The sequence below is a fragment of the Antedon mediterranea genome, chromosome 4 (assembly GCF_964355755.1).
Source record: "Antedon mediterranea chromosome 4, ecAntMedi1.1, whole genome shotgun sequence".
Taxonomy (NCBI): domain Eukaryota; kingdom Metazoa; phylum Echinodermata; class Crinoidea; order Comatulida; family Antedonidae; genus Antedon; species Antedon mediterranea.
This window is the reverse complement of record NC_092673.1, coordinates 19,508,289-19,529,535: the sequence shown is the minus strand read 5'-3', so window position 1 is coordinate 19,529,535 and position 21,247 is coordinate 19,508,289. Positions and strand designations below refer to the sequence as shown.

Here is a 21,247-nt window from a genome sequence, read left to right as displayed (position 1 = left end):
TTGTAGGACAGCATCTAGTTGACAATTTTACCACACAATTAATACTATTAAATGGCAGATACTTGTCAGTACACATACTATCACAAATCACAAATCTGATAATGTAATAATAGTTAATGCACACAATTGTGACAAATACTGCATCATAAATGTATAGTGGCATTCATCCTCTGAGTTGAGGAAATTCAGATATGGCATTATACTGTACTCACAGCAGCCACAGTGCATGGTTTACACAGCACCAAGTCAATCAACACACTGTGAGATGATCCCTTATTACACTTTTTAAATAGTGTACCAATTTCTTTATCATACCATGGACTATAATTAGATAGGTCCATCATCATACTCTATGTGCATTGCAAGTTCTGAAATTGTTAAAATAAATTTCAGTATTAAACAGAAAAGTTCAGTAGTTTTTTACGCATCTCGTCAAACTTTACAGTGCATTGTAGTTATTTGATGTATCATGAAAACAACAGACCACCACAATGTGTTTTCTGAAAATGAAAGACCACCACAATGTGTTTTCTGAAAATGAAAGACCACCACACTGTGTTTTTTGAAAATGAAAGACCACAACACCATGTTTGAATGCTTGTTGTGAGATCAGGGAAACCCAATGGAAGGCCTGTTTGTTATGTGGTTACACAAGTATAGAAACGACGTCAACTAAGTTCTGATTGGTTGGTTAAAAAGCTTACATATAATATATTTTTTCTCCATTCATATACAAAGTAAAACCCGATTCGACCAACGAGATGGATGGCTTGGTGTATTGATAAGGGTATAGCCCCAGAGGCAGGGGTTGCAGGGTCGACTCTCTGCTTTTGTTCTACTTTTTTTGTGGCTTTTAAAAAAAATGTTAACCCTGATCTCCTCAATGAGTCGAGCATGAACGTTAAAGCTTCCTCATCGTGATTTCGATCCAAGTCGGCCCTAAACCGTCTCGGCCAAAGTCAAGTCGGCCCCAAGTCAACTCGGCCTCAAGTCAACTCGGCCTCACGTCAACTCGGCCAAAAAATAATCGGTCAACTCGGCCCCGTTAAAATATGGAACGCAAAAAGTGCAAATGAAGGGGATTGATAAAATAATATTTCTTCACAATTTTTTAACTATAAATAATTCTGACTTTTAATGAATATTAATATTTAGACAATAATATATTTAGCAAAAAAAGTAGGAATGATTTCACCAACTTTTCTTTATTTACGTTTAATAAAATTTCAAATTGCACAATTGAAAACAATTCGTAGCTGCGCCTCCCTGCGCCTTTGGCAGCTTTTTCGATATCTACAACTGTTACGTGTTTTCACTGACCGGGGGATTCCCCTTTTTTTAAAAAGCAAATCATGGACAAAAACGATATGTACGATCATTTTTTCTATGGCCAAATGGTGGAACGTAGGCCTCCGTGTTCGATTTACTAAAATGCGGTACCTGCACGTGTTTTTGTAACACGCGGGTACTTATATTCATATCGGCAATGAGTTCATTTTTTTATATATTATTTAATTTTTTTTTCTAATTTTTTTTAAAGCGTGGATAGGCTAGTAAGAATTATAATAATATTAAGCACTTTTTGCGTTCCATACTTTATTGTGGCCGAGTTGACCGATTAGTTTTTGGCCGAGTTGACGTGAGGCCGAGTTGACGTGAGGCCGAGTTGACGTGAGGCCGAGTTGACGTGAGGCCGAGTTGACGTGAGGCCGAGTTGACTTGGGGCCGACTTGACGTGGGGCCGACTTGACTTTGGCCGAGACGGTTTAGGGCCGACTTGACCTGCTTCGTCTGAGGACCAATCCAATCCAATGCAGTTGACGTCTGTTATCTCTTAACTAACAACAAGTTGCGGAGACTTCCTCCATGCCTACTACTCTACTAGGCCTACTATAGTACTATCAAGTAGTAGGCCTAGCTAGGGTTAAAAGCCTAGGCTAGTAGTAGTAGGCCTTTGTTAGCTAGAGCATGGCTAGAGGTAGTAGGCCTAGGCCTAGGCCTAGCCTAATAATATAGGCTAGAGTAGTATTAGGCTAGGCCTAGCCTAGGATACGAATATAAGATCCAAAAAAAATAAAAGAAGAAAGATCTGCCATTAAAATAATGCAGTATAAAGAATTCCGTATATGATATGGTATGCCAAAAATGAAACAAAAACTTACTTCTTGTGTGTTGACATTCTTTTAGGAGGATAACATGTTGCGATGCGAGAGTACAGTGGTTTGTTGGAGTGAATAAACTTTATTTTTTATAGAGGGCGCAATCACCATTTGTGTACGTAACACATTATAGCTGTGTAAAATCGAACATTGGTGAAATGGATATTATTCCTATAATATACAATGAATTTTTAACAATAGCTAAGCACGTACATTTTGATATAAAGCTCTCCTCGATGTTAAAATCTACACCTTCAAAAAACACTATCCTTAAAAATAAACAAATAAGTTTTTCATTCATTAGTATTTATTAAAAATATATAAACATTAAATAGCAGCATAAACACTGAATTGAGTTTTAATTTACAAAATTGTTAGTAAAAGTGAAAAAAACATTTCAAATCATTTCAACAAACAGACATCATAAAATGTATTCATAAAAAATATAATTGAGTACTGTATAAACAATTCATCAAACATTAATTTAGATTTAAGCATTGTTTGTTTCAAATATGGAACAGGGCTAGAGAAGTGGTGTTTAGTAGCACAGTGGGATTCAACAAAAGTTGTGTCTATGTCTAGTATGGTAAGGATTAGAGGGTGCAAGGATTTAATTATTTACTTCCGTTTACCTGGTCTCATTTCCATGTGTTTAGTTTTGTAATTCTGCACATCAAAATCATAAATTAATTAACAAACTATATAATTAACTGGTTCTCTCAAGTAAAATAAAATTGGAAGACTTTCCAAAGTACTTCCAGTTCCAGGGTATTTTGCCTCTTTATTTTTACTATTCAAACTCTGTTCATTTACTGTATTTAGAAAAGAAAGACAAATATGTTATTGTGAATTGAATTATTATATTAATTACAGTAGGTCAAACTTGCAGCATTAAGAATGAAAACATTGAAATTGCAAAATATGAATTAAACAGACATTTTAAGATGACAGTTCACACAGATTGATAAATTAATAGTTATCATTATCACCTGTCAACAACTACAGATTGTGAATATTAATATTATCCACAATAAATTGTCTTGTTGTCCATAAACGACAACAACAAAAATAAATTGTCGAAAAATTGTTACTATAGTATTTCAGTTCAATAACATTTTTTTCAATAATGGTATCATTTCTGATCACAATAAAAACTTAGTCGGCTGCTCTGTTCTCCCACCAATTTTTATTTAAGAAATCTTTATTACTGTCGTGGTATATTCAACAATCTGTATTTATTTGGGTTTGCTTCAACTCATATATATGAGCGTGTGAGGCTCTCCTCGATGTAGTCATACGGAAATCACAGAATAAAAGATCCAAACTGTGTTTTTGGTTGCCACATAAATAACTTTATTCACTTTCTACGTTCTCTGTAAAATATGTGTATGCATACATATTGGCTTATCTATAAACATAAGGAAAACCCTGAGAGTACAGTACCAATTACAGTAATATAAGATATCAGTACATTTACACATCAAAATTACATAGCATGGTACGATAATTATCATAAAATTATTAATGTGAATATTATAATCCACCAACCGACACAACAAATGACAAACTTTCGATACCTGACATTACTTTACATGTTATTGTTGAAATATACACAAGAACAAATTGTAAATATATAGTAATACAGTATATTCAATTACTAGATTTAATTCGTCACTATCACAAATTATAGGTTATATGCATTGATTTAAATTAAGATAATTGATTTTTAAAAGATATATTGGTTGATTGATATTGTCAGAATCTTTAATTACGGTAGTTATAATATAATGAAAGATAGGATCTTGGTAACGCAAATACAATAGTCACTGCACATCAAATACAATAGCCAGTATCACTGCACATCAAATAAAATAGCCAGTATCACTGCACATCAAATACAATAGCCAGTATCACTGCACATCAAATACAATAGCCAGTATCACTGCACATCAAATACAATAGCCAGTATCACTGCACATCAAATACAATAGCCAGTATCACTGCACATCAAATACAATAGCCAGTATCACTGCACATCAAATACAATAGCCAGTATCACTGCACATCAAATAAAACAATCTGATCAATGCTCTTGCTGCGTATTTGTCAAAACCACCCTTGTTACATAATAATAAAAAAAAAATTTTCTCTAGATTTCATTATAAATCATGAATATAAACAAACAATATGGATATTTAAAAAAAATCTTATTTCATTTCCCAAGGTGAGACTCGATCTCAGTACCTTGAATGCCATAGATGCGATCACAGACCACCAAGCACACACCTGAATAAAAGTTGAAGATTCCTCCGTGTATTTTTTTAAGCGTTTAAAAAATTGCATGAAACGTATACTAATTTCATAGAAAAAAAATTTGGACAATTTTTTTGACATGTTAAGGCCGAATATGATGAAATATGAGCTAAAATTTAAGAGTACTAAATTTTGTTTAATTATGATACATGGTTGTGAAGATATGATTACAAACGTGATTTCGATAAATTGCACGTAGCCGCGTAATATTTGATTGTGCAGTGTGAAAAGCTAATCACATCAATTCCTGGCCATAAGGAATATACTCTGAAAAATTGACATAGCAAGATGAACTTAATCTCTGGATTTATTTACGGACAAAATAATGCTAAGGAAAGAATATATATATATATAATAAATATATACGTTAAGTCTGGAAAAGAAGTAAAAACTACAGTTTGGTCTCTACAGGCTTGTTTCGTGAGTCGTGCAACTCACTCATCAGGAGACTATAATGAGAAGAATCAATTACAACGCTGCTTATAAGCACATTTACTTGTAGAATTCATCAAACATTAATTTAGATTTAAGCATTGTTTGTTTCAAATATGGAACAGGGCTAGAGAAGTGGTGTTTAGTAGCACAGTGGGATTCAACAAAAGTTGTGTCTATGTCTAGTATGGTAAGGATTAGAGGGCGCAAGGATTTAATTATTTACTTCCGTTTACCTGGTCTCATTTCCATGTGTTTAGTTTTGTAATTCTGCACATCAAAATCATAAATTAATTAACAAACTATATAATTAACTGGTTCTCTCAAGTAAAATAAAATTGGAAGACTTTCCAAAGTACTTCCAGTTCCAGGGTATTTTGCCTCTTTATTTTTACTATTCAAACTCTGTTCATTTACTGTATTTAGAAAAGAAAGACAAATATGTTATTGTGAATTGAATTATTATATTAATTACAGTAGGTCAAACTTGCAGCATTAAGAATGAAAACATTGAAATTGCAAAATATGAATTAAACAGACATTTTAAGATGACAGTTCACACAGATTGATAAATTAATAGTTATCATTATCACCTGTCAACAACTACAGATTGTGAATATTAATATTATCCACAATAAATTGTCTTGTTGTCCATAAACGACAACAACAAAAATAAATTGTCGAAAAATTGTTACTTTAGTATTTCAGTTCAATAACATTTTTTTCAATAATGGTATCATTTCTGATCACAATAAAAACTTAGTCTGCTGCTCTGTTCTCCCACCAATTTTTATTTAAGAAATCTTTATTACTGTTGTGGTATATTCAACAATCTGTATTAATTTGTGTTTGCTTCATAGATATGAGCGTGTGAGGCTCTCCTCGATGTAGTCATACGGAAATCACAGAATAAAACATCCAAACTGTGTTTTTGGTTGCCACATAAATAACTTTATTCACTTTCTACGTTCTCTGTAAAATATGTGTATACATACATATTGGCTTATCTATAAACATAAGGAAAACCCTGAGAGTACAAATTACGGTAATATAAGATATCAGTACATTTACGCATCAAAATTACATAGCATGGTACGATAATTATCATAAAATTATTAATGTGAATATTATAATCCACCAACCGACACAACAAATGACAAACTTTCGATACCTGACATTACTTTACATGTTATTGTTGAAATATACACAAGAACAAATTGTAAATATATAGTAATACAGTATATTCAATTACTAGATTTAATTCGTCACTATCACAAATTATAGGTTATATGCATTGATTTAAATTAAGATAATTGATTTTTAAAAGATATATTGGTTGATTGATATTGTCAGAATCTTTAATTACGGTAGTTATAATATAATGAAAGATAGGATCTTGGTAACGCAAATACAATAGTCACTGCACATCAAATACAATAGCCAGTATCACTGCACATCAAATACAATAGCCAGTATCACTGCACATCAAATACAATAGCCAGTATCACTGCACATCAAATACAATAGCCAGTATCACTGCACATCAAATACAATAGCCAGTATCACTGCACATCAAATACAATAGCCAGTATCACTGCACATCAAATACAATAGCCAGTATCACTGCACATCAAATAAAACAATCTGATCAATGCTCTTGCTGCGTATTTGTCAAAACCACCCTTGTTACATAATAATAAAAAAAAATTTTTCTCTAGATTTCATTATAAATCATGAATATAAACAAACAATATGGATATTTAAAAAAAATCTTATTTCATTTCCCAAGGTGAGACTCGATCTCAGTACCTTGAATGCCATAGATGCGATCACAGACCACCAAGCACACACCTGAATAAAAGTTGAAGATTCCTCCGTGTATTTTTTTAAGCGTTTAAAAAATTGCATGAAACGTATACTAATTTCATAGAAAAAAAATTTGGACAATTTTTTTGACATGTTAAGGCCGAATATGATGAAATATGAGCTAAAATTTGAGAGTACTAAATTTTGTTTAATTATGATACATGGTTGTGAAGATATGATTACAAACGTGATTTCGATAAATTGCACGTAGCCGCGTAATATTTGATTGTGCAGTGTGAAAAGCTAATCACATCAATTCCTGGCCATAAGGAATATACTCTGAAAAATTGACATAGCAAGATGAACTTAATCTCTGGATTTATTTACGGACAAAATAATGCTAAGGAAAGAATATATATATATATAATAAATATATACGTTAAGTCTGGAAAAGAAGTAAAAACTACAGTTTGGTCTCTACAGGCTTGTTTCGTGAGTCGTGCAACTCACTCATCAGGAGACTATAATGAGAAGAATCAATTACAACGCTGCTTATAAGCACATTTACTTGTAGAATTAGCATTTACAGGTGATATGTTTTGGAATGTCAGCTGTTATGTAACAATGCTTTCTTTCTGTGCCGGCAGGCGGACACAAGTTCGTTACGTTTGTTTAATGTCGATAATTCAGGGTGGCGGATGATAAATAATTTCTCTTTAAGGCAGAGATTGCATTTTTTGTTTGCGCTACTATATGCTTTAGTAGATGTCAAGATGCGCCATGAGATTGTATAGTCTGTGTTATTGTCCTTGAGTGTCCAAATATGTTTACTGAGTTCAGTTGAGTTTCTAGAACGTGAATTACGGAATGATGAGGTGTGATTTCTGTATCGTGTTTTAAAATAATTTTCAGTAAGTCTGATATAAGTTTCCGAGGTGGATTTGTCTTTGCGTGTAACTGTGGCTTGGTATATTACAGATGATTGTAAGCAATTTCCGTTTAGCGGGCATGTGTTTTTCTGTCGGCAGTTGCATGTTTTGTTTTCTTGCGTGTTTTCCATGGATGTTGTTTCGGGCTGGTTGAGTATTCTCTGGTTGTGACTGTCTATTATCTGTTTCATATTGTTCATACAACTGTAGCTAATCTTGATAGTGTTTCGGTTGAAGATTTTTCTTAGTTTGTTATCTTTTGGAAAATGTTTGTCTACTAGGGATAGGAATTTCTGTCCAATGTTTGTGCTGACGTTTTTGCTGAACGGTGGGTTGTACCACAGAATGTCTTTTCGTTGTCTGTTTTTTCGTCTTGTCTGGGTTACCGGCTCATATTTTAGTGTGTACTGGTATCCACTGTTGTTGAGAGTTTTCTGGTATACAGGGGCGGCTTGGTCGAATGAATTCTTGTCGGATGACAAGGACGAGAGTCGCCTGTTTATTCCGGCGGGTATATTCTTTAGGATGGTCGGTGGGTGGTTACTTTGTTGATGGATATACTGTAACGTGGCGTTTGGTTTGGTTTGGTTTAAATATATATATATAAACATATTGGTCCTGCTCTGCGTTTGACATAAATTGTGTCAAACACATTTAGCACCATTCATTATATTAACAATCATTATCATCAACATTTTCAGCACCATTCTCATCATCACCATTGTCAGACCTCAACAATTTTGACAATAGATTGTTTTAATTTCATTTTGTTAAAATTTGAACATTCTACTTTAGTTTTTTTTATATGCACTCAAAAATAATAAAATTGGATTGCTTCTCTCAATTACTTGTTCATAATTATAGATGATAATATAATTTTGAAAACATCAATTTTCACATTTTTTTTTGGACATCCCTATTGCCCATTCAAATTTAACAAATTATAATTGACAGCAACAAACCCACATGTGTAAAGATGCATAATTTGAATTAAATTAGAACTAATATAACAAAAAACTCCCCCAATACTGGCCACAAAAACCAGAAACTCTTTCCTAAAAACAGACACTTCTTGAGTTCCAAAAGGTCCCATATTTATTTACCATTAGAAACACATTCTGAATACCAGACTTTCCAGAAAACTAGAAATATTATGCCAGCCCAAAGGTGTCCAGTATTGGGAGAGTTTTTTTTTGTCTTGTGTGAGTTCTTCTCACGTTTATTTAAATTCTCATTGATGAATATATTATATACATATAAGTACATTTGTGACAATTAAAAGTAAGTGTTTAGAGTAGTTAAAATACCGGTATATTTACATAATAAGATGCCAGAATTCATTATATTAACCATATATTTTCTCATTTAAAATTTTAGATACGATGTTAATTAAAATGTAGAAATGAAAAATGGCGGTAAAATACATGATTAAAATTGTCTTGTTAAACTATCTTATTTGTGATCTTATTTGTGTTCGAGTTTGTGTTCGAGTAGAGAGGCTATAAACTCAGGGGAGGAAAATGTAGTATCCTCCCTTTTCACCAAGATAAGATGGATGGTATGAAAAAAAGAGGAATGCAGTAGGTTGAAAGTTAGTTATTTAGAATGATAGCATGAAATGGTATATTTAATGGAAACCGTAAGGTTAGAGTCCATACACGGTGCAAGTCCAAGATGCAATTTTGGCTCTGTGTGTATGTGAGACGCTTCATACCCGATGTCATCTTAGTACAACTACTACTTACAATTTGTATTTACGGTATAACATATTATAGTAGTATAGAAGTATATATATTGAACAAATACACATACCTATAGATTAAATTGACATGTATACGATATAAAATAATGCAAATATAGAAAGATATATATGTTAAACAAATACCAATACATACAGATTATATTGACATGCTACATGTATTTGAACTATTGTCATCTTAAAAATCTTAAACTGTATGTGATGCTTATAAACAGATTTTACGTTGATATGCAGGATTTGTGTCCATTATGATAAGGTAAGAAAGAAAAAGGAATCGATAAAATAATTAAATTATTAACATCAAGTCTTTAGATAGTTTTAATAATTTATCTTTTAGGTTATTCGTCCATTTCTTCTGAGCCTTATGTAAATTATTCATAAATTCATTTGTTAATAAATACTTTAATTCATAGTAAAATAATATTAGTATTGGGAGAGTTGACTGTAATAGTAACAACAAAATAAACTAACTAGATGTTTCCATTTATTTAAATTATTTATTATTAAACACAATACTGGCATAATATATATATATATACCAATTTTTAACCTAATTAATTAAGATACTGTATTCTTTTTTTTTTCCATTTATATAATGTACGTAATGGCTAATTAAGATTAAGTGTTGTATTATTATTATTTGTATAATGTAAAGAGGGACTACAGCGACAGGCCCATTGGGCCTTTGTAGTCTCTCGACTATATATATTATATGCAAACCATTGTTATGATATAATATTTTTGGTCAATAAATGTTTCTTGAATTGAACAAAAATGAAGCATAAAATGAAACACAAATAAATAAAATATTCCATATTTTTACAAACATTGATTAGTCATCTTCTGTGTTTTGTGACTAAGTACCAGATGCAGTCATTTTTTTATGTACACACCACACCAATTCAACCAGAGTTACAAACAAACCCATAGTACTTAAAAATATTATTATTAGATCGTAAAATGGAACGAAAACTGCTAAGACTGCGATTAAAGCAATACAAAATACTGCAACTATCAACCAGATATCTGAAATTAAAAAGAAAAATGTTTTGATAAAGACTAAATTTTTTTGATTTTTGATTATCAAAGTGTTTTCATTATGATTTGTTTCTGTTTATCAAAATTAGCTAAACTTTTATCAATGCATCATTTTAGGGGATGACAAAAAGCACTTTTTAATTATTGGTAAAGATATTCCTTATACATAGCATTTAGTATTTCAGTACAAGTAATATTGAACTTCAATTTAAAATTGAATTCAATCTTTTATGGTTCGCAACAAAAATTAATTCATTATTTGTTTCATACCACAGCTACTGTTCTAAATTAATTTTGTTAAAATGTAAAACTCGCTGCTTTCACCTTTAATTGGATACAAAAATACCGTAATTGGTTCATTTAGTAGTATTTATACACACACAACTGTATTCCTATGACCTCTAATGGATCGTACCTTGTTGACTACCTCGGATGACAGACTGCAGTAATGTCTCTGTATCATCTTTTTCATCTGTGAAAACACAAGTTTTTGCAAAATTATATTAACTAGATGGTACGCTCGCTTCGCTCGCGTACCATCTAGGTCGTGCCCACAGATGGTTCTCGAATACATAATAATTTCAGCGTTAAAAAACTGGCGATTTCAAATGTACGTACCGCAGGACAATAATACATGTCGTTTACAGCCTGCAGGAACAAATAAATAGACACTGTGATTTATGTACTCAACTAAAATTAGCACCATGGGAATTACTTCCGAAAGAGAAACTTGTCACAAAATGAGACCAATTGTCAAATTTGAACAAACTTAATTTGTGTTTTGTATGTAACATTAGGGTTGAGGGATGGGGAAAAGAATGGGTGCAAACAGGAACAATTTTTAAATATATTCTTTATCCATTTAGTAACGAAATATTAATTGAACTTATTCAACCTTATGTTCATAAGCGGTCTCTGAGATCTAGATCTGAGTCTCTTCTTGCCCATATATTTCATCCTTCCACTAAGTTTTCTTTGGCATCCGTTTCTCTATGGAATGCGTTGCCTATTGAAATCCGTCAGGCTACTTCCATCAGTGTCTTCAAATCTCTTCTCAAAACCCACTTTTTAATTTGTAAATTTCTAAATTGTCAAGTACCTGCAGTTATTATTATTATTATTGTTTTCATGTTTTACAAATAATATACCACTAAACACAGTAAAACATTGCGATGTAATAATTTGTTGAAACTATCACCGTCCTAGTCGATTGAAATAGTACAGTACATGTAACGATACATCACTACGACGTGTATAATGTTTATATAATGTAAAACAATTTGTGAAAACCACCTCTATTCGGGGAAAATCATAAATTCGATTTAATCGTCAAAAAATATTAAATTATTTAACTCAACTTAATTAGTAGGCCTAATGGTTTTCAATTGTTTCATACTTAAGTTGGTTCCTACCCTACCCACCAAAGTTGTTCTGCGTTTAGGGCATGTGATGTACCGTAGGCCTATCCTCTACTGGTTTTACAACGCTACTCATGCCAGTGAGGGAAGGGTGATGATGTGGGTGGTTTAACTGCAATAATAAAGATTTATACATAATATACGGCGAGTGAAAACGCTAGCTCTTTATCCGTTTAATAGACAATTGTGGAACAGAGATTGGAATGTTCCATTCATCGCAAATCAATACATTTGTATAAACGTATATTAAATCTATCAAAAATAGTATTTTTTAAAGAAAATCGGCCTGTCTTCAACATTATGATGCTGTACTCGAGCTGTTCAACCGGTTTTCAGCCATTAAAAACAATTATCGTAGGAGGAGATAGGAAAATGTGAAGCATCCTCGTATTATCGTCTGCGGGTATTTTTCAAGACGGACATCCATTAGACAGTGTATACCACGATCGAAAAACACCCCTATTTGGGGCAAATCGTTGAACCTAAATTCGTTTTAATCGTCAATAACTAATTATCGAACTCAATTTAATTAGTAAACTGGGTTACATCAGGCGGTTAAAATCAGTACCGAAAGTACGAACCAACTTTATATACCATCGAGTAAACATTCTAGAAATAAACCGAGATTTATCGAATTTTGCCCTTACGTAAATTTATATATAGATACCATGTCAGTACATTAACATTCATGCAAATAAATGTAAAATTGATTAATAATACAACTATCACTGGGACTTTATAATTTCGTTTTGATTGCGTATCACCTGCCCCCTACATTTTACATGAGTGCTAATGACAACGATAACTTATTTCTAGAGCTCTGGTTGCTTATGCTATTCAAGCTACTAATTTCAATGAAGCAAAGAACTTGTCACAAAAAGGAATTTGGAAGATGGAAATATGGATATCCAAGAAGCATATATGCTGTACTTTAAAATTTCCAAGTGGAAAACAGATTTAAATCTGAAATACTAATAAACTAACCATCAAGGAAAATCTTCTTTGCCCATTTCATTCCATTTCTTTCTAAAACTTTGAGAAATGTAACCATCTTTGTGAAATCCTTATCAATGATCCCTCTATGTTCAAAGTCCATAATCAAACTCCAGCTGTCTTGGTATTCATTTACCACTACTGTAGGTCTGCTGTTAAATAACCTAGCAAGTTTTGATACTTCATTCTTTCTCAGTTTCACTCCCAGCTGATAAACCTTCTGTCTGAAAGGTGACAGCGTCGATACCACATGATCCTTAATATCTTCTGGAGGTTGATTCTCAACGTTTGATTTAAAGCCACACTGCTGGGTTATCTTTACTGTGTCATACAGAATAGTGAGATTTGATGGCTTCAAATTTCCTGAGGCTCTTAAATACTGCAGTAGATCCCAAACACTTCCAGCTCTCTCCATCTCCACATTAATATTCAGATGGTCTTTATATAAGACTTTCAATATTTTGAGATATCCAAGTCCATCAAACCACTCTGCTGTATCAGTCAACAGTTGCAGGAAATCATCCTCTGAGATTTCTGTAATCCAAGACACCTTGCATTATTATAATTTAGTCTAGACAAAAATAAGCAGCAAAACTAATTTATATTGTTCTAGATGCGATGCATCTGTATCCCAATTGAAAACTGATCATTCACTAGATACTTATAGAAAGTTTAATGTTTATATATTTTCCTTCTTTCATAGTCATTTTTTTTATTATGGTAGGTAGAGTTACAGCTCAACACATTTTTTTTTTTAACTACAATTATAGACACAAAATAAAAGTAATATAAATATTTTAAATTTACACAAATTATTATCAGCTTTAAGGCTCAATTACAAAAGAAATTATAATAAAAATGTAATAATCATGATCACTAAAAACAATATTATTGCTTTTATTAAATCAGGACATCATTTGATTGGAGGTGGGAAAATATATTATTTTCATCAAAAAAAGCATACATGGTTATCCTAAATAGTTCTATGATAACAACTCTTTAGATTTCTTTTGTTTTATGTATGAAAAATGTGTGTTTGTCTATATATTTACTGTATCATCCTAGTGTAAATGGGCCTTTAATAGAGTCACAAACTTGATGATGTGAACTAATGATCATCATGTGGAAATTTGGAGTTAAGCATATTAAAGTATAAATGTTTAACTGGTTTTATTTGTAGTAACAAATTTACCTACAGGTTTCTACCCATCAATGTAAAAGTATGTGCATGTTAATGGCTTGTGAGTAGGCCTATATTTGTCCAGTTCACACTCTACTATTAACTTAAACCAGGGAGCTAATCCAGTCAATATTTAAATGTTGTTCATCTATAAGTAAATTTATGCAAGGGTACAATTCGGTAAATCGTGCATTACTTCTAGAATTTTTACTCGATGGTATATAAAGTTGGTCCATATGGGAAATTGCACGAGCGTACGTATAAGGGTATGTATACATTTACGTAACAAAGTAGGTTTTTATAGGACGTAAAGTTTTATTCGTATGTATAATTTCTGTACTAAATTGTACCAGAAATTGAAATCCATTAGGCCTACTAATTAAGTTAGATAATTATTTAATAATGATTAAAGCAAATTTAGGTTAAACGATTTGCCCCGAATAGGTATTTTTCACCAACTGTTTTACATTATAAATAATTAATAGTATGTTAAATTAGATTTTTGATCCCATTTCTTTCCATACCCAATTTTATTTTGGCTAAGATTTATAAATATTTTATGCATTTTTGGTGAGCGTGAATTAGATTCTGTATTTCAATGTGTAAATATTTATTTTCCAAATTTGTTTTGTTTTCTTGTTTCATGTATGGACACAATTATATTCAACTACATACGGTACATTCTATCATGTCGGTATTATGTGTGGAGTGCCTTAATTGCGCTTTTGACAATTTCAAGTTATGTACGCTTTATATATTCGCGAACCAGTACTAGAGATTAGTTTAGCATAAGAAAATTGATGTCTACTTGTCATACCTTGTTTTGATTGCTCTTTGTTAGGCCCTTCTTTACCTCCTATAAAAATAATAAAGTTAGAAATAATATGAATCTATTTTTTTCTATTTAACAGAATTTAAATTACTATTACTAATTATTACTATAATATATATATGAAATCCATTTTAATGTGTACAAGTACAAGTGGGTTCAAATGTTTAGCAAATCGAGTAAACAACATGATGAATTAGAGGGCTACTAAACAATGAGTTTATTTTGGCAACATATATCATCATCTGGCAGGTTTGGATTGTTTACGCCATTACCACAAAAGTAAAAACTATGTGTAATTATATAAGACATACAGCAAAAGATATTGATTCAATGCTTATATAGAGGATATACAATACAGTGAAACATTTTAAATTTCCTAAAATTAACTCTCTATTGCATACAGTTTTTATTCTTACTTCCAAACAACAGATGGTAACGTGTAACGTCCATCTTTATGAATATGCCATCTTTGCTGCATGTCAACGACTTGCGCTGAAAATCTTTAACAAATTGGAAATGCTTCTTTTTTGATGTAAGACTACAATCACAAGGAATACATCTCTTGAATGGAATTCCTCTTCTACCGCCATCTTTAGATTGTTTAAATGACATCTCAACTGTTGATAAAACCTGAAGATATATTTTTTAATGATTTTCAATAACATGCAATTAACAATTATTAACTCCACACAATAACTTTATTAAACATAGGCTTTTGGCTAGCATCCCACATTTATAGAACATTGCAAAAAGATAAGATGAATTTATTTATTGTTCTTTAAATCCTTTAATTTCTACCTTGTGTAATATACTTTTTAATGAAGTGGTAGAGAATCAAGGTCAAGTTTTATTAAGGTATTTTTGATTGGCTGTTTTTTTCCTGCTTCCTGGTTAAATTTTCCCAAATAATTTTTTCATTCCATTGGGTTTTCTAGCTCAGCTAAAAAAAAATCGGCTCTAATTGTTATTTTTTTATTATAGATTTTTAATTAAATATATAACAAAAACGTCTAAAAAGACGATGATAACATACCTCTTTACATGCTTCAGAAGAGGGTTCTTCATTACTTTTTTCAGCAAGAGTATTTGTTCTTTTAATAGTCACCTGGAAAGAAAAGGAAATAGTTGTGACACATAGTACAGTGAAAAGATTGAGATAAGAAATATGTTCAAATATGAACCTACATGATAATTTGCAGCTGTTAATGGCATTGTTTTGCTTCTGACTATTAACAAACTAGCAATTCAGATTATTTATCAAGCACTGATATCAAACATGATACAGTACCTTTAACAAGAACTTTCGATTATCCTCCTTAGTTATGAATTTGACGAGAGATAAAGTCACATGATGGTCTTGGTCGAAGTAAAGTTGAGCATGATTATACAAGAGTATTGGGTCAACTTCTTCCATTTGAAATTTGTTAAGGAAATCAATAATCATGTATGGAAACAATACATCTGGCAGATATCCCTCAAAGTCGTAATAGATACTGATAGCTGGAAATTCATCAGGTACTGGTTTCACTTCAGTTGATGTCTTAAAAGCAAGGCGTAGTGGCACATAAAATGATCGCTTCACAACCGATTTCTGAAATTGAAAATTTCTATATAATTGATTTAGATTCTTGTAAAGAAACATCACATCATGTATATGTTAAAAACTGTTTTAGGTAAAAAGTTTAACAAAAAAATATAGTTGGAAATAAACATGTAATTTTACATGAAAACCATATGGGAAAAATTAAAGAATAAAAACCTACCTTAGATTTACTCTTTATGTCTTGGCTGCTGGTTGTCTTCCTCTTACAAATGAAACCTAATTGAATCATCAGTGCTACAAGGAATTCAAAATTCTTTCCTTTGTCAACTTTACTCTCGCTCCATAATTTTCGCAACAATCTTTCTTCCAGTATGCCTCTGTCAAGTTTATCAAAGGCATCTCTATTTATAGCCGCCTAATAAAAAAAACACTACATATTAGCCATACTTATGATTTTTGTTTATTGAATGATTAAAAAGTTAGTTATTGAGTGAGGCTAGTGGAATGTTGAGAAATTAAAACACACTAAAATTTCAGAATATAGATCATTGCTTTATAGACACAATGACCATGTTCATAATAAATAAACATACCATTCAACAATAAAAATTTAATGGCTATATATTTTTATGTTCCTCTATTTTTTGATATTAGAAACAATTATTTCCCCATGGAACAAGAAAACACCAACACTTGCTTACAATTTTGAATACCATATGACCCACTTACTGGAATTTCAGGTGTAATGACTGTTACAAAAGCAGTAACAATTTCAACCAGCTGCATCGGATCTAACACCGCTTTATCTTTCAATAATTTGTTGTCAGGCATGTAAACAATTTCACCAAGATCATACAGGAAGTTAAGAAGGATTGATTGATTATCTTCAGCAATACCATTCTTGCCAGCCAGTAATTTAAGCTAAAGAAATAATAAGTTATATTCAGATGTAAATAAAACATTCAAGTGTAAAATCACTTTGGTATCTTAGTTTAGAAGATATAAAGAAGTGTGGTACAAGAACTGCATAGGATAGCATTATGGGTGTTAGACCATTTTGTCATCAGATGTACAAATACTTTATTTCACGATTGACCTACAAATGTCTCACTCAACATAACAAGAAATAAAACAAAAACATTCCCACAAACTAAGGGTATGTTCATTACCATTTATTTATTAAAAAATAAATAAAACAAAACAAATCATGTGTTTGGCAGTAGAAAGCAAAAATTAATCAACAAAATGTTCTTTTTATTAGGTGAGTATTAAGTAAATTTATTCAAAATGTTTAATGGCTGTAAATATAAAAGATAAAATATAACAATAATATTTCTGTTGACAAACATTATTTCTCATTTAATTCTTAATTCAATACGTTGTATACTATAATAATAATTTTATAAAATATAAAGTTTACCTCTTTGAAAGGACACAAAGAAAAGTGTTTTTTTCCTCTTAGATCATCTAGTTCACATCGAAAACGCATCCATTTTAAAGGAATAGGCTTTTCTAAATCTGACATGAACTCATCAACAACTTTTTTTAGAATGCTGAAGCTCTCATCTGTTGTTTCTTGGCTGTTTTCAATTGCAAAATATCGGTGATATACATGTGCTTCATACAGTTTATCTTTAAGCACATTTCGAATCTTTTTAAACCTCTTCTTTGCCTGGTTATAAACAAAAAATGTTTATATCATAATGTAATTTTTGTTTAAATAAATATTTTAAAACTTCTTATATGACTATAGTATTAAGTAATTGATACAGTACTCCAGTAGATTCTTTATCTACTTTCTTCACTCTATCAATGTATTCATGGCTGCAGCTATGTTTAATGATGCAAAAATTAAAAGTATTATTAACCTCAACATTTTGTTGTTCTTCAGTCTCACCAAGCTTACCCTTATGTGTACCCACAATAAGGATAGTTGGTTGGTGAACGTCCTTCTGCATGTTCTTTCTTAGATCACGGCTATGAGAATAAACTGACAGGATGTAAGATAATATGAACTGAAGATTTGTCCAATGATGCCGATATTCTCTCTGTTAAAAAAATACACAATCCTTATGTCATTATTTTTTTAAATAGTCAATTAAATTTTATTTGTTTAGTATTTTAAATATAAATTCTCGCAGGTCATCCCATAGGTATGAAATACCATCTTTAATAGTCAGCCTTTTTGCAATTGATAAAACATAGTCCTACTCAGGACTCTTTTTACTACAACAAGGACAATGCCTAAATGGTCTTGAAATACTTACTCCATTTGAATCAATGACAATAGCAGGATCATCAAGGTCTTTACTGAGATCAAACACCACAATGTAAAGTGCTTCTAATGTCATAAAAATCTGAAAAATATAATTTTGATTGACTATACTGTACTGGAAGGATTTTTGATATATAAACAAATGTAAATTATTTTACTTTGTAAGAAAGAGTTTAATTAATAAACAACTTTTGAACAAATAACAACTTGATTACTGTTCATACAATTTTTATCAAATTAATTCTTCTCTGCAGAAACACCCCTTATGAGTAAAAAACTAATTCATTTTCATAAATTCTTCTTTTATTTCAGGGAACGACATTAAATAAGAAACGATAATATAAACTAGACATGAAACTCGTCACTTTGACGAGTTAGTTATCCGCACCACGACAAACGCCACGTGCACGTCATACGTTGGAATATTGCACACAGATAAAGATTATGGCATTATGACAAGAACTGAAGAATATGATATGCTGTTAGTGCTGAATTCTGTCAATTTTGTGTCATATAGTATATACATGCAAACAGTATAATCTGTATACATATTACATACAGTGTAGAATAGGTGAAATTACGGGACCCGCCATTTATTCCAATTTTTAACATGGCGACGGTATCAAAATGAAACACTTAGATAGCAATTTCAGAAGGAAATTATCTTAGGAACAACATATTAACGTGTAGAAGAAATTTGAATACGTAAAATATAGATGCGCACCCTTTTAAATGTGATGAACTATTACGCAAAATATAAAAATACAACTTTTTTTATTCAACTGGCCATATGATGACGTCACAACATCCGATTGGCAAAATGTTTACATGAATTCGTATCTACAATCCAATTGCTTCCAGAAAACGTTTTAATCGTGATTATCACATTTTATTCTTACGAGCTATTACAGAATAAAATTTACTGTAAAGATGAAATTAATGACCCACGTAATTAAAATTTTTAGGCATGATGACGTCATAAAAATTAAAATATTTTTATCTCATGCTAAAGAAAGTTGATTGACCTACACAATGTATAAATGTAGGAGAAAAAGGAAAACAGATAAGCGTGATGCGCTCCATTGAATGTGATGAGCAATAACGAAAGAGACAAAAATCCTATATTTTACATTCGTGTGGCCATACGATGACGTCACAATGTTTTTTTAGCCTTATCGATGCATGATCCGATATCTACAACTCATCAACTTCTAGATTTTGTAATAAAAATAAACGGTTCACGGTTTACTTTAGAAACTATGACTGTTTAAAAAAAGACAAAATTTTGACGATTTTTTAAGCTTTTTCATAAAAAACGCGCATGAAATGTTTAATTCAACGTGTTCGTGTGGCGTTATTTAAATTGGAAAAGGTCTAAATTGTTTTCAAAATTACTAGGAAAGACTTGAAAAATATAATTCAAGAAAAAAAAAATGTTTTTAACGCTACGTGCGCACCGCGTGCGTAAAAAATTGCGCGCCCGTGGGAATTTTTGACATGCTCAAAATGACAAGAAACGCATAAAAAGTTGATTAGAAATTAATTTTGCGCATTTTGAAATTTTAAATGCGCGTGCGTGCGTAACTTCTTGTGAAACATGCCATTTCTAATCCGTAGAAAGTTTGCCCCTGATATGACTTAAATTTTGTCAAAGTGTCAATACTAAATGACTTTTGGTTTTTAATCTATGATCAATCATTGAAATTCATAAAATTGCGCGTAAGTCACGTTGCGCAACTATGACGTCATTCAAAAATAGGAGGTGCACAACTTCACGTAAATGCCCATATGTTGTCAAAGTTATGAAATGTTATGTTTACACATTTTAGAGAAACGCGATCCACAAAAAGGAAGGATGGAAAGAAGAATAATACAGAAAAAAAATGTTGATCTCATACAATAACAAGGAGTTATCCGCTTGGTATACCAAGCGGATAACTAAAAATAAAACATGTGTAGTGGACTATCAATCAAAGGCAATACATACAGTACATATCACAACTAACCCGATGTATACCATGGTATATCAACTGTCCTCCATGATCCCAGATGTTGAATGTTTTTTCTAAGGTTTTCTCCTTATTTTTCTCAAATTCCTCAAGTGTTTTTTTATCTAACTGCTGTTCTGTATCAAATGGAATAGTTTCAGTCTCTGTAGATAAAATAGAATGCAAAGATTAATGTAATTATAATTATTATCAATATTATCATAATTTTCATCATTTCTTACTACAATTTAGTTCTCTTGAAAGAATTTCATTTAGCTTCGATTTTGTATAGATGACAAATTTCGTTTTTGTAAAAGCACAAGTTAACGGAGTGATGTGTCTATCAAACTGGGAGGCTACCATCTTAACCAAAGAGCCTAAACGCAAAGACAGACAGATTAGAGAATCATTACATATAAGGAGAAATAAAGAGAAGACCATGAACCGGGACACTGGAGCCCACGAACTCTCGCATTTGTACAATGATTTGATAGACACATCACCTGGCCGAGCCCCGCACAACCTCCAACATACAACCGGAGGCGTACGACGTCATCAACAGATGACGTCAAGAATGACCAA

At 31.6% G+C, this 21,247-nt stretch overlaps 1 protein-coding gene across 1 annotated transcript in view; it reads right to left on the bottom strand.

The window, feature by feature from the left end:
* Nucleotides 1-9,956: 9,956 nt before the first annotated feature.
* Nucleotides 9,957-21,247, bottom strand: part of LOC140047662 (uncharacterized) — a 22,295-nt gene continuing 11,004 nt past the window's right edge. Inside the window, exons 8-20 of the mRNA XM_072092700.1 lie at nt 20,684-20,829; nt 18,670-18,759; nt 18,271-18,450; nt 17,823-18,074; nt 17,132-17,323; nt 16,623-16,817; nt 16,148-16,450; nt 15,893-15,964; nt 15,276-15,489; nt 14,845-14,883; nt 12,839-13,381; nt 10,852-10,908; nt 9,957-10,424 (exon numbers count right to left, since the gene is read on the bottom strand). Of these exons, the coding sequence (XP_071948801.1) occupies nt 10,255-10,424; nt 10,852-10,908; nt 12,839-13,381; nt 14,845-14,883; nt 15,276-15,489; nt 15,893-15,964; nt 16,148-16,450; nt 16,623-16,817; nt 17,132-17,323; nt 17,823-18,074; nt 18,271-18,450; nt 18,670-18,759; nt 20,684-20,829 (2,453 nt within the window). The 3' untranslated portion in view covers nt 9,957-10,254. The remainder of the gene's footprint in view (nt 10,425-10,851; nt 10,909-12,838; nt 13,382-14,844; nt 14,884-15,275; nt 15,490-15,892; nt 15,965-16,147; nt 16,451-16,622; nt 16,818-17,131; nt 17,324-17,822; nt 18,075-18,270; nt 18,451-18,669; nt 18,760-20,683; nt 20,830-21,247) is intronic.